Source organism: Manis javanica, chromosome 12 (genome assembly GCF_040802235.1).
Source record: "Manis javanica isolate MJ-LG chromosome 12, MJ_LKY, whole genome shotgun sequence".
NCBI lineage: Eukaryota > Metazoa > Chordata > Mammalia > Pholidota > Manidae > Manis > Manis javanica.
This window is the reverse complement of record NC_133167.1, coordinates 59115066-59135755: the sequence shown is the minus strand read 5'-3', so window position 1 is coordinate 59135755 and position 20690 is coordinate 59115066. Positions and strand designations below refer to the sequence as shown.

At 38.1% G+C, this 20690-nt stretch overlaps 1 protein-coding gene across 5 annotated transcripts in view; it reads right to left on the bottom strand.

The window, feature by feature from the left end:
* Positions 1-20690, bottom strand: part of CHN1 (chimerin 1) — a 224245-nt gene that overhangs the window by 139115 nt on the left and 64440 nt on the right. For 3 of the 5 annotated variants that reach the window (XM_037020643.2, XM_037020642.2, XM_037020641.2), the window contains 2 exons: positions 8155-8186; positions 5998-6111 (listed from right to left, as the gene is read on the bottom strand). In XM_037020643.2, coding sequence (XP_036876538.1) covers positions 5998-6111; positions 8155-8186 — 146 coding nt within the window. Of the gene's footprint in view, positions 1-5997; positions 6112-6188; positions 6239-8099; positions 8187-20690 lie in introns of those variants that run through there. The other 2 variants (XM_037020644.2, XM_037020645.1) reach the window with 2 other exon arrangements.

Below are 20690 nucleotides of genomic sequence, written 5' to 3'. Positions count from 1 at the left end.
CTGGGGTTCTGCGATTGCCTCCAGCTTGTAGCCACTAAATGGGTAAAAGAGAAGACGGTGGAGGAAGCCTTGACCATCAAAAAACACAGTTATCGCCAAGGAGATCTGCCTCCCTCCTGTGAAACCGCGCTGCTCCATGCTGGCTGAACATGCAATCAAGGCCACCTGGCCGATTACAAACTGAAACAAGAAAACACGAAAAGACAGGCGGAAAAGAACTGAATGAACCCTTGGTGAAACCTGTAGCAGGTCATTATCAGCTGTTTGCCCGCCCGCAGTGCCATCACCTTAGAAGTCAGAAGCCTGTCACTCTACAATAACGGACCTATGAGATACGCACATCTGCTGTTCCCACTGTGACTGTAATGCAAGCAAAACACACACTTTCATTGTGCGGAATCCTGGGCTTTCTTTCAGCCCACTTTTGTCGCCTTCACCAGCTCATGTGTATTTTCAATTGGGTGCGGGGCCTCAAAACCGAGATCACTAATGAACTGCTAAGCTCTGGTAGTCCATATATCTAATTTGCCCCAAATCTATTCTGTGGAAGATGACCAAAAGAACTCCTTGCTATGAGATTTGATAGAACCAATTATTGTATATAAAACATATATGCATATTATAATAAATAAATGAATGCTTTTTCTCTAGCTAAAAAAAATAATATACAACTCAAGTTAATAGAAAAAAATGGAATAGTAAAATGACTTGTAAAATAAGTCAACAAAGAAAAAGTAACATAAAGCAGGAGGGTCAAACAGAAAATAAATAAGGTAGTATTTTAAACCAAAATATATCAATAATTGCTTTAATGTAAATGGATTAAAGCCTTTAACTAAAATTAAAAACTTAAAAACACCAAAAATAAAATAAAGGACAAGTCACAAACTTTAAGGAGATATTTGAATTCACATATAACCAAATGATTAGTATCCAGAACAAATGACTTTATGAATCCAAAGAAAAATCAATGCAACCCAACAGAAGAAAGGGTAAGGGGTTTGAATAGGCATTTCACAGAAGAGAAAATGTGAACAGTCAATAAACATGAAAAGATGCTCAGTTTCATTAGGAATCAAAGACATGCAAATTAATCATGAGACACCATCAGACTGGCATCTGGCAGGCAGTATGAAATGAAAGCAAAACAGGAAACAATAGGAATTCCTATACACTGTTGTAGAATCAACATCAGCACAACTACTTTGGAAAAAGTTGTCATTATCCAATAAATAATAAAGCAAAAGGTCTAATAAAGAAAAAGCAGCAGTTTTTATATCTAAGTAAATATTCTAGATAAAATCTTAATGCACACCAGAAGACATTTATGAGATTATTTATACAGCAGGACTGTTTTTAACAGTACCAAACTAGAAATCACCCACATCCGTCAATAGTGGGATGGATAAATATAGTATATTTATTTAATGGGTTAGTATATAGCAGTGAAAATGAATGAATTATAGCCATGTGCTACAATAGGGAAATATCTCAGGACCATAATGTTGAGGGAAAAAAAATTGAAGAATACATTCTTTATGTTCTATTTATTTAAAGTTCAAAAGTGAGTAAATCAAAACAATGTATTATTTAGGGATATAAACGTGTCATAAACCTACAGAGAAAAGTAAGGGAATGATCATCAGGATAGGTTTGCCAGTGTGAGGGGCAGGAGGAAGCAGGAGGGAGAAGGAGAGGGGCACACAGTACACAGGACACTCCAGTGGCAATGGCTGTTTCTTAAATAGAGGCTGAGCACATAACAGAATATGATCATATTTAATAATATCTGTATTTGTTGTAAGTTTTTTTAATATATTTAACAGTTAACAAAAAGCATAATACAAAACATGTACTGGCTATATCCGTTTTCATTTGTCATTCCGTACATACAACCTAGCACCTAGTATATTTTTTCTCTAGTGAAAAAAATTGTATAATGACATAAAAGTTAGTTCTAAAACTTCAAAATCATAAAGAAGTTCTCTTGAATTATCTGAGATTACTTGTAACTAATATTTGCCATCTTATTAAACTATAGTTAATCTAAATGTTGTCAAAATCAATGTACAGAAAATTCCAAAATCACTTTGAAACACTTCATGCTTCATGAGGTTTAATCTAGTGCCTGGGGTAGTATCTTACCTTCAACCACAAACTCAAACCATGTGGACGCCTGTTTGCCTTCACTGTATAAAAAACTTTCACTGAGCAACAGTCATTCTTCTTGAACCAAGAGGTCAACAAGAGCAAAGGCAGAAAAGCCAGAGAAGGCCTGGCCTGAAATCAGGCTGAGCTGAAATATGGAAGGAGATACAGCTAATGAGGAAAGATGCAGGCTACAGATGACCTCCCATGCTATGCAGTGAGCATCTATCTCTTTTTTGATTGCTGAAAATTGGTACTGTGACAGCCACTTATAATACATACCTAATACCTCACATTATACACAAAGATCATCACTGAAAGATTAGGCCCCACAAGTATCAGGAAGATGCCAGCAATGGAGGGAAGTGTGTTCTTTGAAACCTTGTACTCAACACTGAACCTCTGCTGACTGCCACATCAGATTATATGATTGATCACTTAAGACACTGTGGAAGACACACTGGAGGGGAAAAGGCTAAATACAGGGGGATTTCTTAGGCTATTATTGAATTAGTCCAAAAGTGGCTTCAAATGGATCAAAGACCTGAATGTAAGTCACAAAACCATAAAACTCATAGAAGAAAACACAGGCAAAAATCTCTTGAATATAAACATGAGCAACTTTTTCCTGAACACAACTCCTTCGGCAAGGGAAACAAAATAAAAAATGAACAAATGGGACTATATCAAACTAAAAAGCTTCTGAACAGCAAAAGTCACCATCAGCAGAATAAAAAGGCATCCTACAGTTGGGAGAATATATTTGTAAACAACTTACCTGACAAGGAATTAACATCCAAAATATATAAAGAACTCACATGCCTCAACACCCAAAAAGCAAATAACCCGATTAAAAAATGGATGGAGAATCTGAATAGACACTTCTCCAAAGAAGAAATTCAGATGGCCAACAGGCACATAAAATGATGCTCCACATCACTTATTATCAGGGAAATGCAAATTAAAACCACAATGAGGTATCACCTCACACCAGTTAGGATGGCCAACATCCAAAAGACAAGCAACAAATGCTGGCAAGGATGCAGAGAAAGGGGAGCCTTCCTACACTGTTGGTGGGAATGTAAATTAGTTCAACCATTGTGGAAAGCAACATGGAGGTTCCTCACAAAACTAAAAACAGAAATACCATTTGACCCAGGAATTCCACTCCAAAGAATTTACCCAAAGAAAACAAGATCCCAGATTCAAAAAGACATTATGTACCCCTATGTTTATCTCAGCACTATTTACAATAGCCAAGATATGGGAGCAACCTGAGTGTCCATCAACAGTTGAATGGATAAAGAAGAGGTGGTACATATACACAATGGAATATTATTTAGCCATAAGAAGAAAACAAATCTTACCATTTGCAACAACATGGATGGAGCTAGAGGGTATTTTGCTCAGTGAAATAAACCAGGCAGATAAAGACAAGTACAAATGATTTCATTTATTTGTGAGTATAACAACAAAGCAAAACTGAAGGAACAAAACAGCAGCAGACTCACAGACTCCAAGAAGGGAAAGGGGATGGGTGGTTGGGTGGGGCGGGAGAAGGGAATAAAGGTGCACTATAATTCACAATCACAATATAGGATAGGAGGCCATGGGGAAGGTAGTACAGCAGAGAGAAAACAAGTAATGACTCTATAGCATCTTACTATACTGAAAGATAGTGACTGCAATGGGGTGGGGGGATGAGTACTTGATAATATGGGTGAATGCTGAAACCACATTGTATATCAATGATACTTTAATTAAAAACAAATAAACAAACATGGGAATGATAATTGCCAAGATTAATATTGTGGTTATCTCTCAGGAGCAGAGAGGAAAATACAATTGAAGAAGTGTATATTAGAAGGCCAAACTATACCTATAATAATCTGTGTCTTTAAGTAGTATGTAGGGAATGATCTGGCAAATGCTTTTGTACCTATCTCTTTTATGACAAATAATAAATCTGTAAAAATGTTAAAAGCCAACAAAACACTTCTATCAATCTAATGTTCATCTGCTCCCCAATTTGTATTCTAGGATTTCCTGGGCCAAAGCAGATGGGAAATGATTCTAAGATTAAAGGCGGAAGTGGCATCAGAGAGGGTGACAGAGTGGAAATGAGGAAGAGCTTAGAAGGTTTGGTTGCTACTTTTCTCCAAACTAAATCCTCAACCCTAGGGGTTTGCTGCTGTCATCTAGTGAACACCGCAGGATAGCCATGTTAGAATATGAGAAGCAGCACAGCAAAATGGAAAGCACGTGAGCTTTGCAATAAGGCAAAACTGAGTTTATATTCCAGTTTTTTAACTCACTATGTGACCTCAGAGGCAAGCAGTGGAGTCAGCAACAAAGGGGACAGACAGGGAGAGAGAGTTATGCAGAGTTGTCTCTGCATCCCCTCACCTTCTTCTTCCTAATTCTGGTCCACCAGACTTAATCTCAAGGCTTATTTATCCCAGACACTCAGATGGCTAAACTATTTGGGAATGCAGTATTGCAGAATCTCATAATTATAACATGTTAGGAGTACAAAGATGAAGAAACTGGCTTCAAGAAATTATGTGACTTTCCCCAAATCAATCTTCTAGTTGATTCAGTAGCAAAATGAATTAAGTATTTCTGTTTCCAGCCCAGAATTTTTCCCTATATACCATAATTAAAACCTGAAAACAATAAAATTAAGTAACTGAAAGGGGGTTTACACTTTATAGCTTACCATAAAAGGCAAATATCCATGAACTCCTGTCATATGCTCTATTCTCGGAGTATGGAAGTAATTCAAAATGAACAGTATGAACTAATACTGAATTATCATTCTTTTTGTCAGAAAGATGAGTATAAATCCTTTGGATGGGAGTAACAATAGTCCCTGCTCACTCAAGCAAGCACACGCATTTGGAGGAGTTACACATGGTCATGTTAGCGTCCTAAACATCATCTGTATATTCTCTCCTTATATCCACCAAAATAAATGTCATTTCTTACACCTCTTCCCTAGGAAGTTTCTACTTTTCTGGCTTTTCCAAAGAATGGATGAATTAATGTATAAGTGAACAAACGCACCAATGAATAAAGACAATGGATAATTAACCCAAGCCTTTGAAAAGGCAGCAATGTAGAGTGATTAAGAACACAGACTCTGAAGCGAGACTGTGCAGGTTCAAATAACAGAGGTATGAATTATTAAATGTATGACCTTGGCCAAGTTGTCCAATCCTGTAAGTCCTTCATTTCCTTATCTGTAAAGTGGAGATAGTAAAAGAACATACATCCTAGAGTTGTTGTGAAGATTCAGTGAGGTTAGAATCCTGGCATATGTTAAACACAATGGATAAGCATGACAGTGTATTATTGTTGTGTTATTATTGCAGCATTGATGGAAAGACATGTTTCTGGGCAATGTACTGTGCAATGCAAGCTAAGAACACAGCCAAAGTGCTAGGCAAAGTTCAGTTGACAGGAAAGAGCCAAGAGCTCCCAAGAAAAGCCAACCTAAAAGAAATGACATTAGCTCTAATTTGATGTTACAAAGATCTTTCTCTAAGTTCCTTTCCTTATTTACGAAATACATATGAGTCGATACCACAGGACAGACAGGAGAAAATGGGTAAGATGAAATATAAGAAAGCAGCCATAATAAAAATACTTTAAAAGTTTTTCAGTTTTTAATTACTGAGTGCTGCTATTCATGAGGAATTTTTTAAGGGTCTCAAAGCCATTAAAATGGTATTATGTCCCAAGAAAACAAGAACCAATTCAATTACATGCTGGATGCTTTTAAAATGTAAAGCCCTCTATTAAGAGGGTTTTAAATGAAGCAGTTATAATTACAGGTCCATGACCAACCTTAGAGCCAAAGTGTAGGTTCCTGGCTGACGCTGGCTCTCTCGAATGAGGTAGCTCCCCTCAGCCACACTCAAGAGCTGGTCTGCTACTTCTCGGGAGATCATGCCGTGAAACCTAAAAAACAAAGTCAACTCAGAAACTGCATGCTTTCCACCATTGTCAATAAAACAAGAGAAAGCAAAAACCCCCACCTTCTCCTGTTGTTTTCTAAACAAAGTGCTGCCATATAACGGAAGGGGAGCGGTTTAGTTTAACCATGCTTGTGTTTCTCTGGGCCTGGCCCCTGGCCAGCTTCTCTGTGGTGACAAGAACAGCATCAAAGTAGCTATCCAGTCTATTTAGCAATCATGGAATCAAAATTCACATCCATCTAAGGGAAGATCAACTACCTTTCCCAAGAGGACAATTCCCTTCTTAAATAGCCATCTGACCATATGGACATGCTAAAAAATATACAGAAATGTGTCCCATTTCCTTTCTTTACACTAGTAGCACTGCCAAAAATTTTGGCTCACAGCCTATGCTGGCAATTTTCCAGGACCCTGGGTTGCTCTTAACTGGCATGATTGCCCAATAATGTGCATAATCTGCATCACTGGATACTCAAGCCAAAAGCAAACAACTGTAATACTTGCTTTCACTCCCTGCTAAAACCCTATTTTTGATTAAGAGAAAAAAGGAGGGAGAAGAATAAACATAAATAACACTCTTCACACAACACAGTAGATTTATCTAGAGCAACCTAACAGAAAACACTGAAAAAGAAAGAGAATCAGTGGTGACTCTATATTTTTTTATATTAGAAATATAAAACCACCTTGTATTTGTATATTGATATATAATTTACAAAGGATTTGCACATATATTACATCCTTTTAGTAACTCAAAGATAATGGAACTGATTGCTCAAATGAAATTGCAGCTTTTACCAGTATGGGAGAGAAAAAGTCTCTTGAATTTGGAATTATACATTTAAAATGCATTGAAAGGGGGAGAGCAGTAACTTTCTGGAGTTTTACTCATTGGAATGATTCAGTCTTTCTCAATTTAAGTATCAAAAGTTCAAGGTAGGTATGTTAGAATCATGACAATTAGAACAGCCTGGTTAACAGTGGGCTCATGGACTTTCTGATCCCCATAAATTCCTCAGTCTTTCAGAACCAGGTCTACTCTGACTCTGCTGGAAGCAAGATGGTAACTTATATTCCTGGTAGTAACACATATCATTAGATTAATATATTGGTATATTATTTTAAGTTTACATAGTATCAATCGATAAAGTTAGTAAAATTCTATTTTTAAAAACTCAATTTAAAAGAAAACCCCATTCAAGAAAACAAATTTTGGAACAAAACTTGACCATGGAATTTAAAGAAACTTTAAAGAATTTTCAAGTATTTTAAATAACTTTAACATATTTGCAGATACATTACTGTTTATCTAATATGACCTTAAGACATGAAGAACAAACAACTATATTTGGGGAATGATGGGATTTTAGGTGGGTTTTTTTTTCTTTTCTCCAAAGGGCTATGTTTGTTTTGCTAATGACCAGAAAAAATTAAGGACTTTAAAAATTATTACATTTTTCAAAAAATAGGAAAATGCTCATTGTTACTATTAAATGGAAAAACGTTATAAAATTATACATTTACTATCTCAATTTTGTAAAGACCATTAGGAAAATAGGTTTTCAGAAGGGAATACTTCAAAGTGCTAACATTACTTATTTCTGGGTAGCATGAATTTACTTATAGAAAATTTGGAAAATAAAGAAAAGTACAAATACAGAAAAAAACCACCCATACTCCACTATATGTACAAATGTGTATATATATATATCTATATGTTTAATATATACATACAACACACAAATACACATTTTCCTCATATCCATCTAGGATTATTTACTTATTTATATGGCTTGCATCTTTAACATTATTGCATATACATTTTTCTACGTTATTTTCTTCTCTATATTTGTTTTTATTTTCTGTATTTTCACCAGTTAGAATAATTATATCTGTAATTGGAAAAGTAACTTATCCCAACTTAAATATCTCCTTCATCTTGTTTTATTTTTATTAAAAACATCTATTTACCTGTCTCTCCTACACATTCCAATCTTTACAATGTTTTCTGATAGTCCATACTTACTCTCTTCCATAATACTTTGGTCTGTTTTCTACCTGTTGGGAAATTAAAAAAAAAAAAAAAGTATTTGTGAAAATGCAGATGTTTAGAACATAACTCAACACTTTGCATAGGTGACAAACTAAGGCATATATTAAGAAAAAGATTTAGAATAAGATTAGAAAAACCCGAGTCTGGAGGCCCAGTTCCATCAGCAGATTAATTGTGCCATTTGGACAAAGACCTATTCCTTATCTATAAAGCACTGTGTAATGTAAAAAGAGTTGGACTAAATTCTTTCATTTCTAGATCTGAAAAAATATTTGCATCACTTTATCCAAAAAGTAAAATAAAACATCCAAAAACTTAATGCCACAATTGTGTCAGAACAGACTGTGGCTTTCTTGCCCATTCCCTCCCTGTTATTCCATACTCCCCATTCTGTTAAATTTCTCCATCAGCTCTTCCTCACCAGTTTATATCCCCTAGCTTTTCATGCCAAGTGTGCTGGCTGTATCCAAGGGCCCAGCAGAAAAGAGTTAAAGGCATTTCCTAGGGAGACCAAAGACAGTACTTGCCCTGTTTATTCAAGAACATTTACTGAATAGCAAATATGTGATATTCACTATCCTCCTGGAAGGGGGACATATCACTGTAATAAAACAAAAATCATCATTATTCATTTGATACTTAGAGACAGACAATAAAGAAGTTTAAATAAATCAACAGGAAATAGGGAGTAGTGCTAAGTGCTATAATGAAAATAAGAATGGGTGACGTAAAGGGGGGTGCTAAGGAGGTATCTAAGTTGCATGGTTAGGAGATGCTTCTCTGAGATGACAATTAAACTGGGTCCTGAATGACAAAAAGCAAGAAATAACGGGCAGAATCATAGGAATGGAATAAGTTCTCTGTAGGAGGTACTTGGTCGATACCATGAACTACATTCACTGAGTTTGTGCTAAGTGTTTTAATTATATTTGAAGATAATTTAATCCTCACAGTGAGATAAGGAATTATTCTACTTTATCCTCATAAGATTATATTACCATTCTCATTTTATTGATGAAGAAACTGAGTATCAGCAAGACTAGATAACTTGTTCAAGGTTACAGAGTGGTAGAGTCTAAGGCAAAGCTCAGATTCTAACTCAGGAATAGCAAAAATCGCTCAAACCCTTTCTCTATTGGACACTGCCTCATCTGCACTACTTAAATATGGTAGTTCCCAAAGCAACTCAAAGACTATCCTTTCATTGACTATTTCCCTTGGCCTCTATACAGAGCCTGACTGCTAAGTCTAAGTTACCCAACCACTGGTCATCAAGGTCTGGTACTGTTTACAAACTTGAATATATATTCACAGTATAGAAAAAAATTCTGTGTTTCAATGAAAAACTATCCATCACCTCTAGCACACACTACTGGTTTATCTAGCCTAGTCTGTTGTCTTTGAGCTACACTGGAACTCTCTTAAGTTGTAGGTAACTGATACATAAATTTTTTCCTGTGTAGTAGAGGTTTAATTGACTTCTTTCCTACCCTCCTCCCTGTGGAAAAACTAGTTTTGTCCCATTTGCAATTCACCTCAACATTCCTTGACTTCATATAAATTTGTACGGACTTTTCCTCTGAACTGATTAAAACATCTGCTGGTTTCCTCATTTTATAAATAAATAAAAATTTTAACACATGTCCATCTTCATATCTTTAGGAGAAATATTTTACATTTTCCTGAAAATTGTATTTAAATAATACTTTACCCGCCAGGAATCATCGCTGTTTGCTTACATTGTAGTCTGGTTATTTATCTTTTCAAGGTAAATTCCACCTGATCTGGTCTTGTTGCACAACTTCTCTGCTCATAAAATTCAGTGTACTAAAAATATGCCAGGTGATCCCTACAGCTACAGATGATGGCTATCTTATTTTTAGATCTAGAGCTTACTAGGAAGGGGCCTTGCATCTGCTTGAGAGCAAACCTTTGCTTTTGAGATAAAAAATCAATGTCTTAATTAATCTGAGGTTCTGCAGTATCATGTGATGAAATATGTTCCAGAAGAACAATTTTTCAATGTGCATTAAAACTAAAAATTGGCAAACCTCAGTATTTATTCTAAGGGAACACTTGCACAGGTACACATGGAGACATGTAGAAGAACGTTCACTAAAACATGGTCATTTTAAAAATGGAAATAAATACACTCCAACAGTAGAAAAACTGTACTTATTTATATTATAAATAATATGCAGTTTGAAGGAATGATAAAGATATATAGGGACTAATATGAAGAAGTCACCAAGATAAACTACTGAATACAAACATAAGCCACGGGGTATTGACACAGCATGATACCATGAACACACGATACTGTGATATATACTTACAGTATAGAGAGAGATCTGGACAATATATACCAAATTCAGATGGTAACCTCTAGGAAGGTGGGGGAGAACTGAACTGAGAGGCTTATGGGAAAGGCAAAAAGGGAACTTCACTATTGTCTGTAATACAGTTTTTAGATAAGGAATGTATTCATGCATTACTTACTTGCTAATATCACCTTTAAAAAATAGAAATCAAGATTAACTTCTGTGCAACGTACTACTGGAGTCTCAGACACATTAGAATGGGGTCCCTCAATTGGGTTCCCCAACATTTTGAGAAAAGATCATGTCCTTCCCCTCAAATCATGAGATTTTTGCAAGTGGTTGAAGGTGAAGTGCATTATCAGACCTATGGGACTCAGGTAAAAAGAGAGAAAAGTTCTTGAATACATTCCATTCATGAAAATTCTGGACATACAAAGAAGTGGTTGTGGCCACAAATAGTGTGGCAGTCCAGTGGTGTTACAACACAAGATAAATACTGATTATTTATTTGATAGTCCTGCATCAAGTCACATATGCTTCCACTGATTGCCTAAGTAATCATCTTCACAACACAACTGATTTGGCCTTACATTGCTGAACAATTATTCTACTTTATTCCAAAGAATTTTGAATTAAATGAAATTAAGTAAACACTGATGATTAACATAGTACTGCTATAGTACGAAGTAAGTCCAAAATAAAACTCACACATCAAGTATACTTGTTCTGTGTGTCCATAATGGAAATGTCAAATAAAACTTAGACATTCAAACTAATTTTTTTCTGTCTTACCTAGATAGTGAATTGGGTGTGACATAATGAGTTATAAGAAATACTTATCTGGTCATTCATGTGACCAAATATATATTTCCCAGGTTTGCCCTGTGTCTCTCTTCATCTGGCTGTTAAATTGTATCCTTTACAGTATCCTTTATTAAACTGGTAAACCTAAGTGTTTTCCTGAGTTCTGTGAGCCGCTCTAGCAAATTAATGGAACCTAAGGGGGAGGTCGTGGGAACCTCCAATCTGTAGCCACAGGTAAGAAGCACAGGGAGCTGCCTGGAGCTTACAACCGGAGTCTGGAGTGGGTGGTGAAGGGCAGTCTTGTAGGACAGGGCCCTTCCCTTATCCTGGGAATCTGGTGCTGTCCCCGGGCAAATAGCATCAGAATTGAGTAGAGTTCTCCAACACCCTGCTGGTGTTCAAGAATTGCTTGGTGTAAGTATGTGCAGGAAAACCCCCTCCCACATACTTACACATATAGACATTGGGTCCAGGTACCCCAATGAAGTTACACTACTATTGCTGCTGTGTTTAATATTGTTACTGTTATATATATAGAGAGAGGGAATACACCATGGCATTTGGTGTCAGAAATGCTGCATTGGGGGATCAGAATATGCGACTCCAAAATATGCCACTGGAGCATAAGGATTATTTTGAGCTGAATACAATTAATAAGAAACAGCAAACAAAGGCAGAACAATCTGCCCTCTTATGTTTTACCTAAGGCAGGGCATAAATTTCCTTTTGTAAAGGTGCCTCCCTCCCATAACAGGAAGTGGAGAGCAGAATGACTCCAGAGACAACTCTTTATCACCTGAAATGACTTTAGTCTACGTAATAAACCTTACCAAACAACCTTTATTTACTACACATTTCCTAACCACTGTTCCACAGCCCACTAAGAAGCCCAAACCTCCTTTGTCTAGTCTCTCTTGGACACTTTCCACCCTTTGTTAAAATGGTATATGAGCCCCTGGGTGTAACTGCCTCTTTTGGGTTTTCATTTACCTGCTGCGCACCCCACTCTTTCAAATTAAAGTCTTATTTCTTGTATCTTATTTTCCACAAAAAGAGCTTGTTTAATATAGAAATGTCTTCCTTTCCAAAGGAAATCTGAGAACAGTAGAAATAAACACTGTATTACAAATGTTAATCCCCTCTCCTCCTCCTCACAATTATATAACTTCAGCTTTCAGATTACTTCTTTTAATAAGGAAAGTGTGTTTTATGGCTATAGTTGAAAGCAGTTATTCTAAAAGAATATTATTCTAATTTATTCAAATTTAAAGAATATGTATTTCTGAAGGCAATGCTGTCACTGGCTAATGCCCTAAGCACCTCAAAAGCCTCTGTTTTGCTCATTTCTATTTTAGGACCCTAAGGTTTCCAAAGCACCTGATGTCTTCCAAAGTTGTTGTTCACTTCAGTTTCAGGAAGAGATTAAATCACTAACTGTTCTAAACCAGTTTGGTTTACACCACAGGAGCAATGTCTATGCAGATGAACCAGGAAGTGTCTGAGAGTCACCTTTGCCTCGTAGTAAAACCCTGCCCAGTGGGGAGCTGCAACACAAATCTAGGCAAAACGATGTACACAGAACATGTTTTCAACCTGCACCTAAGCAACTTACACCCACCTCTACATGTAATGACAAAACCTTCCCTTTTTAAAATTCATTTCTTAGTCCCAATAAAAGAAACTTGCATTCTATTGGTCATGGAGCCTTGCTTTGGAAAGTGATTCCCCATGGATTTCTTATTTGCTGCAAATAAGATTTTACTTTGAGTGGCAATAACTTCTGGTGAAGGTTTTTGATTTCAACTCACCAAGAAGAGAACTCATATTGAGTAGGTAACAATGTCACCCGAACAATGAACTAAAACATTCAGAAAATTTCCAAAATGATTTTTCCTATCAGTGGTACTGACCTGATCAGAAGTCACAAGAAATTATTGTTTCCTGACTTCTCGTTCACATTGTAAAAAATGGTACATGTAGGCAAGCACTTTAAGCCTAGTTTGGCAGTCTGTATGACTCTTATAAACATTAGAGAGTACATACATGAAATTTCAAGAAATAATAGGACTTCAGCCAAATATTATTATTTTCTTAAGCAGCAGTTTAGAGTATGCATATAAAGGTCATCCACAAAAATAAAATACCTTCCAGTGCCAAGATTTTGTTTTGTATTGTTTTTCAAAATGGCTCAGTTGTTTGGAGTCACAGAAGGGGAAAAAGGGAGAAAAATACATATTTGATATTTGCTTCCTACAGTGGTAGATTCATGATTAAAGGCTAGCAAGTCAGTCAAAACTCTAGCTATAGATCTATTTTAATTTCCTATTTTAAAAATTGGGGATTGGAGGGAATGGGAGAGAGGCAGAGGGAGGCAGGGGGAAGGGTTGTAAAATGGCTCAAAGACAATGGAAGACTGAAATGAAGTAATCTGGAAAGTTGTGCCGCATATAGACAATGCACAGTTTCCAATGAAACACAAATTTTTCACTATATTTTCTCTATTGTTTTTTCTCATTGCATTGCATACCATAGAAAATATCAAAGTGGATAATAGTTAAGCTTCAACAAGTCAAAAATATTACAAAAACTTCAAGAATAAAGCAGTGCCAGTACAGTGGAAAAGTAAGTACAAAGAACTACACAGCTGGAAATGATGTAGGAAAGGCAAGAGAAATGAGAGCAGAAATGGTAGGAACTTAAAAGGATTGTTCAACTTTTCATCTCCCATTAACAGTAAGGAAACTTACAGGTACCTGCTTTCCTCCTCAATTCTGTAGCATTTTTTATGGTGCTTAGACCAAAGTTAGAAGTACTAAGAATACAACTTTCTTCCCATTTTATTTTAGACTTTTCCAAGAAAACCATTAACCTTCAGTATGCCAAACAGGTTAGCTCTCTATTTACTCTCAGATTTAAACAATTCAAAAAAGAGTATTTACAGTTTTCTAAACTATATTACATCTAATTTTCTAGATTACATTAGAAAAGGTTAATAGGTAAATTTTAAAAAACAAACTTCTTCATATTCACTATTTCCCCACTTTAGAGTCAAGTAACTTTTAGGTAGTAGGGGTAGGTAAAGAGGTGAGAACTACTAATGTGTTTATGAAAGTTAACTGGTAAAAGGCTCCTTTTTGGAATTACAGTTGTGATCTCCCAACTTTATAAATGTACTTCTACATCAACGTATTACAGGTTTTGATGTCAAAGAGTATCATCTTACTACCCAGTTGCTTACAAACACTGATTTTAAATGAGCAAAAGATGATTCTAAAATAAAAGGCCATTCACAAGTAAAATAAGGTGAAAACAGGCTTTTGAGTGACAGACTGATTTTTAAAATAAACAGTTCATTTTAATAATTCAGTACTACGACCTAGCATTCACAAAGGAATGCTTTCCAGCTACAAAGCATATTATGTGTTAAATAACAGATCATCACAACACCCAAGAGATGCATTACCATGATAAACTTTAATTTTATAGAATCAGAAATTGAGCTCGACGCTGTGGTCAGCATATATTGGCAATCAGTAGTGAAGCTACAATTTCAGTTAAAGTGCTTTCCCCCCACTCCTGTACCAAAGTCTTAGGCTCCTAAGAAGAATATACATCCTCCAAAACAGAGTAAACGTAAAAGAAGCGCTTTGTTGCTGAAAGAGGAGTGGGGATGTGAACTTATAAGTCCAAGCAGGCTTACTGCTGAATCTGAGAGGAACCCCTCTTGTCCTGGCCAGCAGAACAAAGGAAAAAAGGGTCTCTAACAGGTCAAGAGGTTTTGTATGGCCGGGCTTTGGCAGGCGCTTTGAGGGAAGGGCTCAGGGGAAAACGTGGGCTTGTGGCTTGCTGAAGTGCCCTCTGGAGGATGCCTGTAGCCTAGGTAAGGTGAAATCTAGGTCTCTCTTGACATGGTGGGTGGACTTATTCAAACGGCAGTACTCAGATCCAGATTTTATCAGTTCCTCCCATTCATTCGCTTAACAAGCTTTATTAAGCACCTACTTACATAAACCTTCCTAAGCCAGTCTTCTGGTCTCTAAAATGTCCAGCTTTCTCCTTGATTCATCTTCCACACTACAATGCAAACAGAATGTGCTTTCTAAGCCCAAATTAAGTCACCTTTTGCCCCTGCTTAAAACACTTTCATTTCCTATAGCTATCAGGATAAAGTCCAAACTTCAAAGCTTTAGCACACAGATTGTGTTAGTGATGCCTGCTCAGCTCTCTGGTTTTATCTGCCACTCTTCCAAAAGTACTCTGCCCTTGGCCACAGTAATTACACATACATGTAATAAGTTAACTGCCACCATTTCTGCTATAGTGGTTGACTTACTGTTCCCTTCCCCACCTAGACAATAGGCTCCTTGAGGAGAGCGGTCTTGCTTTATTGGACTTGAATCCTTAAGACTTGGCAGACAGAAGCCCCTTAGAGAACACTGATTCAATGAATAAATAAATACATGCCACAGAAAGAACTGGAGCTTCCCTAAGGGATGTAGTCATGAATACACACATTTTTGTAAACCACACAATAAGAACATTGGGTTGCAAAATGCATTACACAAAGTTATCTCATTCATCCATTCATTCATTCAACAAACATTTAACAACAGTCTTTACTGTGCACCAGTTACCACAGACAGGTGCTGGCTAAAATCTACTGGGATTAGCCAGGTAAGTAAAGAAATGATTACAATTTTCTGCTTCTTTCTATAACCAGACCTGATGAGAAACTTTTTAAAAACATGTGCTAGAAAAACTGAAGGAAAAAAACAGCAGCAGACTCACAGACTCCAAGAAGGGAATAGAGGTTACTAAAGGGGAGGGGTATGGGAGGGTAGATGGGGAGGGAAGGAGAAAGGGATTGAGGAGGTATTGTGTTTAGTACACATGGTGTGCGGGGGTCACGGGGAAGACAGTGTAGCACAGAGAAGGCAAATAGTGAATCTGTGGCAGCTTACTACACTGTTGGGCACTGACTACAGTGGTGTATGGCGGGGGGGGGGGACTCGATAATATGGGTGAATGTAGTAACTGTTAGGGTCCAGGAACTCAGGGTTTTCCCGAGAGAACAAAGCACACAGGCATGGAGATGTAAGTACAGGCAAAGTCTTTATTCAGCCAGCAAGCTGGGGTCGACAGCACCTCCCCTGACACGCAGGCCGAGTCCGAGCTGCCGACCCCCAGGCAACTTTACGTATTGCTTATATAGGATTTTCACAGCCGTTACACCGAAGCCCGCGCATTTCTACAACCAATAATTTTAAAACACATTCTATATTGTAACCAATGGGAAACATTGTAACCTTTTAGGGAACACTCCAGTTGCCTGACCGCTTCAATTGTTATCTCTTCTTACCCAAGCATGTCTATGTGACTTATCATGGATCACATCCCCAGGCTGTTGCCCACTTCTAGTTATCTAACTTAAAGCAGGCGCATTTCTAAGCTTAGCCTCGGGTTGTTTATTCAAAACTGGGTGGCCCATGCTTTAGGCAGTTAGGTTAAATGTTATTAGTCCTTTTTCCTGACTCTTGATGCCCTCTGCCCTCCTTTACAATGTTATTAGTTCTTTTTCCTGACTCTTGATGCCCTCTGCCCTCCTTTACAGTAACCACAGTGGTTTTTCATGTGAAACCTTCATAAGAGTGTATATCAATAATACCTTAATAAAAAATGTGCTAGCAAAATGCTTATCAAACATACATCAAACTGGTATTGTTACCAGAATTAGAATATAATGTAAAATTTGTCATTTTTTGTACATTTCTCATTACATTAACAGCACTGACTTGAGTTTGGCACATTTTGTACAGCCTTAGTCTGCTTTATGCATCTGCCCTAGAAAACACAACTGTAGTTATTACAATAATGAGGAACTGTGCTCAAAATGCTATCCAGCTCCGGGGGGCGGAGCCAAGATGGCGGCGTGAGTAGAGCAGTGGAAATCTCCTCCCAAAAACACATAGAGCTATGAAAATATAACAAAGAAAAATCTTCCTAAAATAGAGACCACAGGACACAGGACAACATCCAGACCACATCCACACCTGCAAGAACCCAGCGCCTTGTGAAGGGGGTAAGATACAAGCCCCAGCCCGGCGGGACCCGAGCGCCCCTCCCCCCGGCTCCCGGCGGGTGGAGAGAAACCGGAGCGGTTTTTTTTTTTTTTTTTTGGCGAGCGCTTTTTGGAAGCCTTAGAGGGACGGGCCCCCGTTGCTGGGGAGGCACGGTGACGGGACCGGTGAGGAGGTGCCTGGGAACGGCGCCGGAGGACAAAGAATATCCCGCGTTTCTCCCTGCGAGACCTGGGGGCGGGTGCCTGAGACCGGTGCCTGAGGACGGAGGAGGTCGCGCGTTTTTCCCCTTTTTTTTTTTTTCTCTTTTTGGCGAGCGCTTTTTGGAAGCCTTGAAGGGACGGGGACCCCAGTGCTAGGGAGGCACGGTGGCGGGACTGGTGAGCTGGTGCCTGGGACCGGCGCCTGAGAACAAAGAATATTGAGCGTTCCTTCCCTGCGGGACCGGTGGGTGGGTGCTTTTTGGAAGCCTTGAAAGGACAGGGACCCTGGTGCTAGGGAGACAGGGCAGCAGGACCAGTGAGCGGGTGCCTGGGACCGGCACCTGAGGACAAAAAAAAAAAAAAAAATCGCTTGTTTTTTCCTTTTTTTTCCTTTTTTTTTTCTCTTTCTTTCTGTTCCCTCTCTCATTGTTGCTGTTGTTGTTTTGGTTTGGAGAGTGCTTTTTGGAAATCTTAAAGGGCAGGACAGGTCACTTAGACCAGAAGCAGGGAATCTGGGGATCTCTGGGCACTCTAACCCCCTGGGCAGCAGGGAGCACAGAGGCCCCTTACGGAGATAAATAGTCTCCTGGCTGCTCCCCCTCCAACGGGGCTCCACCATTTTGGAGGAACAGCCCCAGCCAGGCCAAGCCCACAGCAACAGCGGAGATAAACCCCAAAGCAACTGGGCAGGAAGCAGAAGCCCTGTCTGCGCACAGCTGCCCAGCACAAGCCACTAGAGGTCGCTATTCTCCCAGGAAAAGGCTACAAACCAACAAGAAGGGAAGCTCTTCCAGCGGTCACTTGTACCAGCTCTGCAAACTATCTCTATCACCATGAAAAGGCAAAACTACAGGCAGACAAAGATCACAGAGACAACACCTGAGAAGGAGACAAACCTAACTAGTCCTCCTGAAAAAGAATTCAAAATAAAAATCATGAACATGCTGACAGAGATGCAGAAAAAAATGCAAGAGCAATGGGATGAGATGCAGAGAAAAATGCAAGAGCAGTGGGATGAGATGCAGAGAAAAATGCAAGAGCAGTGGGATGATGTCCGGAAGGAGATCACAGATGTCAGGAAAGAGATCACAGAAGTGAAACAATCCCTGGAAGGATTTATAAGCAGAACGGATAAGATGCAAGAGGCCATTGAAGGAATAGAAGCCAGAGAACAGGAACGTATAGAAGCTGACATAGAGAGAGATAAAAGGATCTCCAGGAATGAAACAACACTAAGAGAAATATGTGACCAATACAAAAGGAAAAACATTCGTATTATAGGGATACCAGAAGAGGAAGAAAGAGGAAAAGGGATAGAAAGTGTCTTTGAAGAAATAATTGCTGAAAACTTCCCCAAACTGGGGGAGGAAATAATCGAACAGACCATGGAATTATACAGAACCCCCAACAGAAAGGATCCAAGGAGGACAACACCAAGACACATAATAATTAAAATGGCAAGGATCAAGGACAAGGAAAGAGTTTTAAAGGCAGCTAGAGAGAAAAAGGTCTCCTATAAAGGAAAACCAATCAGGCTAACATCAGACTTCTCAACAGAAACCCTACAGGCCAGAAGAGAATGGCATGATATACTTAATGCAATGAAACAGAAGGGCCTTGAACCAAGGATACTGTATCCAGCACGACTATCATTTAAATATGATGGTGGGATCAAACAATTCCCAGACAAGCAAAAGCTGAGGGAATTTGCTTCCCACAAACCACCTCTACAGGGCATCCTACAGGGACTGCTCTAGATGGGAGCACCCCTAAAAAGAGCACAGAACAAAACACACAACATATGAAGAATGGAGGAGGAGGAATAAGAAGGGAGAGAAGAAAAGACTCTCCAGACAGTGTATATAACAGCTCAATAAGCGAGCTAAGTTAGGCAGTAAGATACTAAAGAAGCTAACCTTGAACCTTTGGTAACCACGAATCTAAAGCCTGCAATGGCAATAAGTACATATCTTTCAATAGTCACCCTAAATGTAAATGGACTTCATGCACCAATCAAAAGACATAGAGTAATAGAATGGATAAAAAAGCAAGACCCATCTATATGCTGCTTACAAGAAACTCACCTTAAACCCAAAGATAAGCATAGACTAAAAGTCAAGGGATGGCAAAACATATTTCAGGCAAACAACAGTGAGAAGAAAGCAGGGGTTGCAGTACTAATATCAGACAAAATAGACTTCAAAACAAAGAAAGTAACAAGAGATAAAGAAGGCCACTACATAATGATAAAGGGCTTAGTCCAACAAGAGGATATAACCATTCTAAATATATATGCACCCAATACAGGAGCACCAGCATATGTGAAGCAAATACTAACAGAACTAAAGAGGGAAACAGACTGCAATGCATTCATTGTAGGAGACTTCAACACACCACTCACCCCAAAGGATAGATCCACCGGGCAGAAAATAAGTAAAGACACACAGGCACTGAACAACACACTAGAACAGATGGACCTAATAGACATCTATAGAACTTTACATCCAAAAGCAACAGGATATACATTCTTCTCAAGTGCACATGGAACATTCTCCAGAATAGACCACATACTAGCTCACAAAAAGAGCCTCAGTAAATTCCACAATATTGAAATTCTACCAACCAATTTTTCAGACCACAAAGGTATGAAAGTAGAAATAAATTCTACAAAGAAAACAAAAAGGCTCACAAACACATGGAGGCTTAACAACATGCTACTAAATAATCAATGGATCAATGAACAAATCAAAATAGAGATCAAGGAATATATAGAAACAAATGACAACAACAACACTAAGCCCCAACTTCTGTGGGATGCAGCGAAAGCAGTCTTAAGAGGAAAGTATATAGCAATCCAGGCACACTTGAAGAAGGAAGAACAATCCCAAATGAATAGTCTAACATCACAATTATTAAAACTGGAAAAAGAAGAACAAATGAGGCCTAAAGTCAGCAGAAGGAGGGACATAATAAAGATCAGAGAAGAAATAAACAAAATTGAGAAGAATAAAACAATAGCAAAAATCAACGAAACCAAGAGCTGGTTCTTTGAGAAAATAAACAAAATAGATAAGCCTCTAGCCCAACTTATTAAGAGAAAAAGA